The sequence below is a fragment of the Corylus avellana genome, chromosome 1 (assembly GCF_965113065.1).
Source record: "Corylus avellana chromosome 1, dhCorAvel1.hap1.2, whole genome shotgun sequence".
Classification (NCBI taxonomy): Eukaryota; Viridiplantae; Streptophyta; class Magnoliopsida; order Fagales; family Betulaceae; genus Corylus; species Corylus avellana.
Genome location: NC_142490.1, coordinates 25,391,205 through 25,402,878, shown reverse-complemented (window position 1 = coordinate 25,402,878; position 11,674 = coordinate 25,391,205). Strand labels below are relative to the sequence as shown.

At 36.5% G+C, this 11,674-nt stretch overlaps 1 protein-coding gene and 1 pseudogene across 1 annotated transcript; both read left to right on the top strand.

Moving 5' to 3' along the window:
* Positions 1–5,727: 5,727 nt before the first annotated feature.
* Positions 5,728–7,381, top strand: LOC148588176 (receptor-like protein EIX1; annotated as a pseudogene).
* Positions 7,363–8,711, top strand: LOC132169558 (receptor-like protein EIX2). Its single transcript, XM_059580578.2, has one exon. It carries the CDS (start codon positions 7,455–7,457, stop codon positions 8,607–8,609), a length of 1,155 nt encoding a protein of 384 aa, XP_059436561.2. The 5' UTR covers positions 7,363–7,454; the 3' UTR covers positions 8,610–8,711.
* The last annotated feature ends 2,963 nt before the right edge of the window (positions 8,712–11,674 follow it).

Genomic DNA, 11,674 nt, shown 5'->3' with positions numbered 1-11,674 from the left:
ACTTGTCCTGCCCCTGTTTTCGTGTTGCAGCAGGTAATGAGGTTGTACGAAAGAGTTAAGTTGTGCGTGTTAGTGGGAATCTACGATTTATGAGAAGTCATCTGGAGTTTTTAAAAGAGGAAGTGGAATGGGCGCTTGTCTCAGGTAATGAGGTTGTACGAAGGAGTTAAGTTGCGTACGTTTAGTGGGAATCTACGATTTATGAGAAGTCAGCTGGAGTTTTTAAAAGAGGAAGTGGATCGAGTGCTTGTCTTAGTGGATGAGGGATTGAGTTCTACTGGGCTAGGGGAGTTTAATGTTGTAAAGTAGGCCGATGCGAAGGCCCCACCTGCATTTTTAATTCCTTTTGAATGACCTACTTCTAAAGACACAATCCACCTTTTAGATAAAAGAGAAAAAGGCCCTCTTGCCATGAAATGTGTCTTTCATGTAAAGGGTTATGAGGCCCCCAGTTGTGGAAGAGGGCTGTATTGACTCAGATGTGGGTCTTGCTGGTTCGTGCTCCCCCCAACTTGGTGGCTCCATGGTGGACCCGTAGCGACCTCTCGTTGGCGTCGATGTTGTGGCGCGAGTTGAGCAGACTCCTTCGAGGGTTGCAAGCGATGCGTCTTTGCTAGCCAAAAGCTTGCTGCCTATGGTGGAGCCTTTGGTTGCTCCATGATTTTCATCCTAGTAGTAAGTTTGAAGAAATTCTTAGTGCCACCTTGATTGCTCTCATTTCAAAGAATTTCGGGGCTATCGATCTGAAGGACTTTTGGTCTATTTGTCTTGTGAGTGGAGTTTATAAGATATTTGCCAAAGTTCTTGCCAGTAGGTTGAGAAGGGTTTAGCGAATATTATTTTGAAGCCCTGAATGCTTTTGTTCAAGGTAGGCAAATTAGGCAAATCGTTAATTATGTTCTTATAGCAAATGAATGTCTGAATAGTTGTATCAGATCTGGTGAGCCAGGGGTGCTTTGCAAATTAGATATTGAGAAGGCTGATGATTATGTCAATTGGGAGAAATGACGCTCTTGGATAGCGCATTGTATTTCTTTTGTGCATTTTTCCTTTTTGGTGGATGACAATATGTCTGGTTTCTTCAGTAGTTCCTGTGGTTTGAGACAGGGAGATGCTTTATTGCCGTTTCTCTTTGTTATTGGTATGGAGGCCTTAAGTTGAATGCTTTATGCAACTGTTAATGGGGAGTTTATGTTAGGCTTTTTTGTGGGGTCTAGGAACTCTAGTGTGGTTAATATTTAACATATGTTGTTTGCATATGACACTTTGGTTTTTTGTGGGTCTAAGTCTGAATACACTCGCTATCTACTTGCTTTATTTTAATGCTTCGAAACTGTCTCTGGTTTGAAGATTAATCTGCCTTTGTCAGAATTGGTTCTTGTGGATAATGTTGATAATGTGGATGGGTTGGTTGGCATTCCAGGTTGCGAGGTTTCTTCTTTACCTTTGAAGTATCTTGGTCTTTCGTTGGGGCCCTTCAATAAGGCCAAGTCTATTTAGGATGGTGTTATTTAAAAGATAGAGCTTCAATCAGTGAGTTGGTAAATGATGTGCTTGTCTAAGGGTGGTATGGTTACCCTTATAAAAAGCACACTTTCTAGTTTGCCTACGTATTTCATGTCCCTCTTCTCTCGCCTTACGGGTGCTGCACAATGCATAGAGAAGCTTCATCGAGATTTATTATGGGTTGGGTTAGGCGAAGGGTTCAAATTTCACTTGTTAAGTTGGTCTAAGGTTTGTTCTCCAATCTCTGAGGGAGGGTTAGGAGTTTAGAGATGTTAAATCGTGCGGGGTGGTTGGTGTTCTAGGGAACCCAGTGGATCGCATGGGGTGGGGTTATGGAAGCACATTTGCAGGGGGTGGAGGTGGTTCCAATGCCACATTAGATTTGACCCTGGTCTTCGGTCCAATATCAGGTTTTGGGAGGATATCTGGTTTGGTGACATGTCTCTCAAGGATGCTTTTCCTGGACTTTTCAATATCGCCACCAATAAGGATGCGTCTATTGCGGATAACAGGGAGTGTCTAAATGGTTATGTACAGTGGAATGTTACCTTCATTCGCAAGGGTCATGATTGAGAAGTGGACGTCTTGGCCTCTTTTTACTCACTCTTGTACTCGCATACGATGCGTGGGGAAGGGGAGGATAGGATGTGGTGGATCTCTTCACGTAAAGAAAAATTCAAGGTAAAATCTTTTTACAGGATCCTGGCCTCTAAAGAACTCAACCTTTTTCCTTGGAAAAGTATTTGGCGCACCAAGGTTCCTTCGAGAGTGGCTTTTTTTGCTTGGACGGCCGCGCTTGGAAAGACTCTAACCTTGGATAATGTTCGAAAGAGAGGTATGGTTGTGATAAACCGTTGTTGCATGTGTGATTCGGATGGGGAGTCAGTTGATCATCTCTTTGTTCATTGTGGGGTTGCGCGTATCTTGTGGAATGCCATTTTCACTCGGTTCGACTTGTGTTGGGTTATGCCTGGTAGCGTCAAGGAGTTGTATGCTACTTGGTGGGCGGGCGGCAAATCTCATAGTGCTGTTGTGTGGAAGATGGTTCCTCTTTGCCTCATGTGGTGCATCTGGAATGAGAGAAATGCTAGATGCTTCGAGAACTCATCTAGGAACATTGAGGACCTTATCCACTTCTTCTTGTACACCCTTTTCACTTGGACTGATGGCTGGCTAGCGCCCTTAGTGATCAGCTTCCGTGATTTTCTTTTTATGTTTTCTTCTTCTTTTTCTTCTTCTTAGTTGCTTTCTTGTATATTCCCTATGTACTAGGGTTGCGCCCCTCTGCGCTTTTGATTTATACATCTTTACTTATCAAAAAAAAAAAAAAAAAATCGTGATCTCTTAGAAAAATGGCTATGGTGCTATGTGCATGGGAGAGAGGCTTGGTGGAGAATTGTGGTGGACTCTAAATTTGACAGTTCGTGGGGTGGGGGTGTTATAATGAGCTTCTTGGGTCGTAGGGCTGAGCAAATTCATCGACTCGCCGCCAACTGACTGATTTTCGACCAAGTTTCGACCATAGCCGACCGTGACTGCCTAGATGATGGACAGGAGGTGGCATGATTTTTTCTACACCGAATTTTTTGGTGCTGTAGGCTTTTCTAACCGAACCGACTTCAACGACCGACTTTGCCTTCCAATTTTCCAATTTTTTTTCACTTACCGACATTACCGACCTTATTTTTAATTAGTCGGTCAAGAAAGTGAGTGGAGTTATTCATTTTTTATTTTATTTTTTATAAATAAGTGGAGTTTTTTTTTTTTTGCCTGAAAAAATAAAAGAAAGAAAAAAGTGAGTGGAGTTATTCATTTTTCATTTTTTTGGTAAATATATTATACATCTATGAGTCAATCCGCCAAATCTTAAAAATCCTTTTATTTTTTTATTTTTTTATTTTTTATTTTTTGAATTTTTACTCCTTGGGTTAATTGAAATGCCAATAAAATCTCTGCCGTTAAATTTTTGTAACGCTCGTTAGTCTCAATCAAAACGCACCGTTTTGCCACTTTAGCATAATAATTTTTTATTAATTTAATTTAAAAATTAAAATTTTTTTTTTTTAAAAAAAAAGTTGAAGGGGTGGGCAACGGTTGGGCTGCCACCCCCAAACCCCTATAGGGTGGCTTGCGGCCACCCCATAGGGGTTGGGGGGTGGCCAGGAGTGGTAGCCCCAACCAGTCACTCCTTCAACTTTTTTTTTTTTTATTAAAAAAACAAAGTTAAATTGATAAAAAATTATTATGCTGACGTGGCAAAACGGTGCGTTTTGATTGAGACTAACGGGCGTTACAATAATCTAATGGTAGAAATTTTATTGGCATTTTGATTAACCCAGTGAGTAAAAATCGAAAAAAAAAAAAAATTGAGGAATTTATTTATTTATTTTTGCGGGTTTAACTCATGGACTTATAATATATTTAACTCTTTTTTTGTAAATTTTTTTTATGTAAGTGGAGTTATTCTTAATTAGTCAGTCAAGAAAGTGAGTGGAGTTATTATTATTATTATTATTTTTTTTACGTAAGTGGAGTTATTCTTAGGTAGTCAGTCATGAAAGTGAGTGGAGTTATTATTTTTATTATTTTTGGAGTTATTCTTAATTAGTCAGTCAAGAAAGTGAGTGGAGTTATTATTTTTATTATTTTTGGAGTGATTCTTAATTAGCCAGTCAAGAAAGTGAGTGGAGTTATTATTTATTTATGTTTTTTTACGTACGTGGAGTTATTATTAATTAGTGAGTCAAGAAAGAGGATATACGTATGAAAGCCTAAAACCGACATTTTGACGACTTCATGTCATCCTAATCTACGCTTTATTGTAAATTATTGACAATCATGGGTCGCATGTTGAATTTAGGAGGCAATCCAGATGAAGACTTGAGGCATGGAGTCTTTGTATATATTGAGATAATTAAACTTCCAAACTCCTTTATTAATTCTTGGATTTATTCTTAGTCGGTCAATAAAGCAGTGGATATGTTGAAATTAAGTGCCTTTCATTAGTTATCACAACCTCAATTAAATATTATCATTTCTCATTGAATTATTGACATAATTAACATGTTCACATATGTTACACCTAGGTCTACAATAGGGTCATTGGGCCTATTACCTAATAATCTAGCCCATAGCCCGTTAATTCGGCTAGAAGCCTAGCACATTCATATGGGCTTACTGTGAAAACGACGTTACCTCACCAAGCTCGCATTCTCGGGAGACCATGCTCACCCGACTCGAGACAATTATTGAATCAACGATATACACAACACGCGGATACGATAGTTATGGACAAGATATGCACCAATGACATTAACAGCATGAATATGATTTGATTATCATGTCAGTTACGACCCACACTTAAATACCACCAATGGTTATGCGTCATTCCTTGGATCACGCCAGCTTCAATAACAGTTATGCGCCATTCTCGACATGATGTCAATAGCAAGAACGGTTTCCCATCGACCATAACGGTCAGGGGACCAGAATGTTAACTCCTTCATCCGTTACGCCCAATCATCATCACCATCTTTGTGAGTCCCTCCTATAAAAGGCTCGTAAACAATAGAAACAAGTATATGATTCATACGCTACTAAGTATACACTGAACTCATTCAGACATTGACTTAACCATCGGAGGAGGTACGCACCGGCCACCACTCGGCGCATCTTCTTAATGAGTGTTGTTATTTTACAGGAAAGAAAGAAGGCACTAGCTCAATATTACAGCTTAGCCCTACAATTATATATATATATATATATATATATATATATATATATTCCGTACTAAATGTTGCTCATTTTTCTTAAAATGTACTCACTATATATATATATATATATATATATATATATATATATATATAGTGAGTACATTTTAAGAAAAATGAGCAACATTTAGTACGGAATTTGAGATTAATTTGGCTTTACATGGATATATATAACTTCTTCTTACTAGATATTACACGTTTTAGTGCAAAACTGAAGATAAAGAATGGTGTTAGTGTTAGTCTGTTAGGTATACCGACTCTGAGGCTCCTCCTAATATTACACGTTTTCATTTAACTCTAAATAAAAAAAAAAAAAAAAAAAAACTACAACATATAGTTGGGCCACGTGTAAAGAGAAGCGGCTAGAATTCTTCATACTATAAATATTGAACCCCATGCATGTCTAGGCCTCACAAGCATTTAGATGTTCAACTATTTCACTACTGGCAGAATGGGCAGCAGCCATATCTTTATGTCCACTCTTCATCTCATCCTCTTTTTTTTCTTCTCCCTGCTGCAACTTCATCCTACCTACAACTTACTAAACCCGTTTCGTGTACCAAAATCCCTATTTCCAGGTGCTCAGAGGTGGAGAGGGAAGCACTTCTTAGCTTTAAATACAATCTCACAGATCAATTGGGTCGTCTCTCTTCTTGGGTTGGTGAGGATTGCTGCAACTGGACAGGCGTTGGTTGTGGCAACAACACCGGAAATGTAGTGAAGCTTGACCTCAGAAACCCATTTGCTCAGCTTAATTTTTATGATCTTGATCCATATGATATGGTATTGTCAGATAAAGAGATGGAAGTTTACAACAAGTCGTGCCTGGGGGGCAAGATCAGTTCTTCTTTACTCAATATAAAGCATTTGAGTTACTTTGACCTAAGCTTTAATAATTTTAATGGAATCAGTATTCCAAAATTTTTGGGTTCCCTTGAGAATCTGAGGTATCTCAATCTCTCTTTCTCATTGTTTTCCGGAGTTATTCCTTCCCATCTTGGGAATCTTTCATGGCTCCAATATCTAGACCTCAATTCACTTTAATTCTCCACCGACTTTAGCTTTCCACATCCAAGATTGGAGGTCGAAAGTCTAGAATGGCTTGTTGATTTTTCTTCTCTTAAGTACCTTGGAATGGATTTTGTAAATCTTGAGAAAGTACCGGATTGGCTCCATGCGATTAATGTGCTTCCTTCATTACGGGAGTTACACCTAGCTGGCTGTGAACTTGTTAGTCTTCCGCACTCTCTTTCTTCCATCAACTTTACATTGCTTTCAGTCATTGATCTCTCTTTCAACCATTTTAACTCCTTCATACCTCAGTGGCTGTCAAATGTGAGTGGGCTTTCAACAATCAAACTTGAGACCAGTTTGCTTAGAGGTGCTATTCCAGTTGGTCTGATACATCTAGCCAACTTGCGTAGCTTGAATTTAGCTTACAACCAGTTAAGTGGGGAGATAACTGAGTATGTGGATGGCTTGTCTTAGTGTTCCAACAGTAGCCCTGAAGATCGTAGGAACTTATCGTCATTGCAAGAACTTGACCTCTCTGGTAATCAAATGAACGGAACGATTCCAGAAAGCATCGGGATACTGGCAATGCTTGTTTCACTGGACCTTCGTTGGAATTCTTGGGAAGGTGTCCTAACTGAAGCTCATTTTCAAAACCTCACCCGATTAAAATCTCTTTGGTTGTCTACGAAAGTTTCTGCAAATTCGACGTTGGTTTTAAAAGTCAAACAGGACTGGGTTCCTCCTTTTAAGCTGATAGACCTTCAATTAACTAACGTGCGGATCGGCCCAACCTTTCCAACTTGGCTTAAAACCCAAAATGAACTCAATGTTCTTTGGCTCGAGAATGCTGGCATTTCTGACACCATTCCACATGGCCTTTGGAAGTCTTACCCAAATGTTACTGATTGGAATCTATCTCATAACAAACTACGCGGGCAGGTACCGTACTTTAAATTTCAACCTTTGGTTGCTCGTGTTGATTTGAGGTCCAACAAGTTAGAGGGTCCACTTCCACTATTTCATAATAATCTAAGCCGTATATTCCTTGGTAATAATATATTTTCTGGACCTGTTCCAAAAAATATAGGTGAGTTATTGCCCAACTTGCGTTGGTTGGACCTCTCGTCAAATTCAATTACTGGCAGAATTCCCCATTCTATTGGAATGCTAAAGGAATTAGGCTTTCTTATTTTGAGAAATAATTTCTTGTCTGGGAAACTCCCACCTCTTTGGAAGGATTTACAGCAGTTAAGGATATTGGACTTAGCAAAGAACAATATATCTGGCAATGTTCCAAGTTCAATGCGATATTTGAGATCATTGGAGGCATTATCATTGAGCCAAAATCATCTTGATGGAGAGTTTCATTCTTTCTTTAGAAACTATAAAAACTTGCAAAGCCTTGATCTTGGAAGGAACAAATTCTCTGGAAAACTTCCAACATGGTTAGGAGAAAGTCTACCATCTTTATTGAGGTTGAGACTAAGGTTCAACTTGTTTCAGGGGGATATACCTCAACAATTATGTCCTCTTTCAAATCTCCAAATCCTAGACCTTGCACACAATGATTTTTCAGGAGTAATCCCTCAATGTTTAGGAAGCTTGTGTAGTAATGAGAAGGAACATTATTTTTTAGAGTATGATTACCAAATCTTTTTGGTTACCAAAGGAATAGAATATGGATATGGTCAAACTTTTTTTGGTCTTGTATATTCTATAGACCTTTCGAGTAACAATTTATCAGGAGAAATACCTGATAATATAACAAACATCTTAGAATTGGTCATCATGAATTTTTCAATGAATCATCTCACTGGAAGAATTCCTAAAAAAATTGGGAATTTACACATGTTAGAAACACTTGATCTCTCAATGAATGAGCTTTGTGGTGCTATCCCTGAAAGCTTGTCGTCTTTGACATTCTTAAGTCACTTGAAGTTGTCATCCAACAACTGGCCTGGGAAAATTCCAAGTGGGAATCAACTTCAAACACTTAATGACTCTTCTATCTACGAAGGTAACTCTTTACTCTGTGGGCCTCCTCTTTCAACCAAGTGTTCAAAAGATGAAACTAAACTTAGAGTAACACCAAATGGTGGTAACAAAAATGGAAGGGGAGTTGAGTCATTCTCGTTCTGGATTAGCATGGTAGCTGGGTTTATTGTTGCATTTTGGGGAGTTTGTGGCACACTGATTATCAAAACATCATGGAGACAAGCTTACTTTGGCAGCTTTGATAATTTGAAAGACAAGATTGCTGTTTTCGTTATGGTCAAGATTGCTTGCTTACTAAGGAAGGTCAAGTCAGAGAGAAATTGAAGCTGCGGGCTTAGGAACTTTTCTTAATATGTATAATTTATGTATTGTAAGTTTTTCAGGTTGTTGTAATAATGTGTGATCCAAGATGCTTCAATCTTCACTTGTCAAAGTCATTATTTCTTTTATTGCATCGCATTTTTCCAAAATCCATTTCTCATCACTTACTATTATATTTTCATTCTTTATTTAATGGTGCTGCAATAAAATGGTGAGCGAACGGTTGGCTAAAGAAAATACAAGGCCTTAATTTACAATTTTAACCATCATTCGTGATATTGCATTACCGAAGCTAATATTGTCTTTCAAAAAACGAAATGAAATCTGCGAATGCATGAACAGTTGTAAAAAATCGTTTCATTTCCTTCTTTTGCAATCATTCAGATGATACTTCTATAGTAAAAACATCATCTTTTTAATTGACGTTTTACTCTATTTTAAATAGAAATGGAGCAAAACAAGTCCATGGGATTGGGAGTTTCTAAAATTACAGGGAGTCCCAATTTTGAGAAAAAAACTCACATAATTAATTGAACCCACGAAGGTTTTTAGTTGGGAATTAATTAATTGTATATAAATGGACACACACACATACATCAAATTTCTCAAAAACTTAATAAATAGTTCACATATTTTACAAATTTCAGTAGAAATATATAATTGACTCCATCTACTATTATTGGAGGAATTTAAGTTCAATAAATCAATAGAGAAAGCTACATGTCCATTTCATTGATTATCACTTGCAAACATCACGGGCCCATATGGAACTACTTCTTTTTATTTCTGATGGTCTATGGTCTTAATTTGCACAATCAAAGAAACTTCACAACCCAAAGAGGAGGATGTTTCTTTGGATTTATTTTTAGTCAGTGAAGGGCGTAGACATTAAATCTCTAATTCTCATAAAAAGTTTAAGTGATAGAAAGTGATGGATTTAATTATTCAATTAATATTTTAACACTAAGAAAAATAATTAAAATGATTTTATTGAGAGTAGTTGGTCAAAATCGCAATGAGTATATGAATATTCCTCCTTTCACAAGTTGTACAAAAAAAGGGTATCAAAGAATAGTCACAAACACGCAACCAATTTAGATATAAAATAGTCCATTATATTTTAATTTCTCCCTTGCCTTGCAACTTCCTCTTGCCGTCATTGGAAAGGTCACGTACTATTCATGATGTATGATGAAATTAAAAATGTTGGACCCAAAATCTTAGTTTAATTGAATAACTTAAATTCATAGGCTTAAATGTATCATAATTATAATTTACTTTTAATTTTTAATTTTTTTTCATTATAGAAGACCCAAGCATGGAGTCTTTGTCCTGAGATTAACTTTTAAACTCAAAGGGGACGGCAATTACATCTTATTTTTCATTTTTTTTTTTGGCTTTTGGCTTTATTCTCATAGAATCAAGAGAGTGGATTTATGAGTCAAGTTAGTGGATACTTAGAAAGTCCTTAGTGGTTTCATCACATCAAAATGTTAAATAAAATATGTGGACTCTTACAACCACTTAACAATTTGAGATACAATTATATATTGAAAGCTGAAGTTAATGGTTTTAAATTGAATAAATGTTGTGTTTATTACTTATTTAATGCCACATAATTATTGGCAAGAATAAATAGTCGAACCGCAACCCCCCAATCACATGCATTTAGATATCTAACTATTTCACTAGCAAAATGGGTAGAACTCACTTCTTTATGTCTGTTATTCCTCTCCATCTGATTTTTTTTCTTCTTTCTGCTTGGAACTGCATCCTACCTACAAGTTATTAAACCTGTTTTATACACTAAAAGCCCTATTTCCAGATGCTCAGAGATGGAGAGAAAATCACTTTTTAATTAGCTTCACAGAAAGTCTTACAAATCCATCGGGTCGTCTCTCTTCTTGGGTTGGTGATGATTGCTGCACTTGGATAGGCGTTAACTGTGACAACAGCACATGTCATATTATTTTGATTTGAGTTCCAACAACTTAAAGGGTCCACTCCCACTTTTTCCTAGCAGTCTAATCGATATACATCTCAAGAATAATATGTTTTTTGGACCTATTCCAAAAAACATAGGTGAGTTTAGGGCTGTAAATAAACTAGTCCGTCCGACAACCCGCTCGAGACCCGCTCGGTTAAGCTCGGCCCGAACCCGAGCTCGGTACTGTAGTAACCCGCTCGATTAATAAGTGATACATACCCGACTCGCTTGACAAAACTTGATAGGGGCTTGTCAGACTCGTTAGATTATATATATATATAATTGGTTATAGTTATATTATGCACATTGAATAATATAAATGTATAAGATAAATACGTAACCATATGATCCAATTACAATTCCAATACTTAATCAATTATTCATGTACAATGACAATGATAATGTGATTCATATAATATCAAATTAAGTAATAACAAATTATGCATTTATAATATGACATAAGTATACAAATTCATACTAATACAAATTATACAATAATTAAATATCTAGAGACTTAGTTCCAATGTATGTTATAAGTCCATGTACGTTATAAATTATAATTATACATATATGCATATTGAATAATTCAAATATATAAGATCAATATTTTTGTTTGTTTTGTAAGTTTATAAGATCAACACTTAATCATATGATCCAATGACAATTCAAATACTTAATCATAATATTTGTGTACAATAATAATGTGATTTGTATAATATCGAATTAAGTAATTGACATTAGATTCAACAATGTCTTACTTATAACCACAATGGAAGTATTATTGTATTATCATTATAATGTACATGATTATATTTACATGATCATTAAATCATATGATTATATAATAACAAATTATACATATATAAGTCCATGTTTGTTATAAATTATAATTATGCATATAAGCATATTGAATAATACAAATGTATAAGATCAATACTTTTTTATATATATTTTTTCTAAGCATAAGACCAATACTTAATCATATGATTCGACCGAGTGCTGACCAAAACCGACCATAAGACAGACGGTAGGCGGAATGGTTTTTCTTATCCCGACATTCTGTTGGTCGGTAGATGGAAGA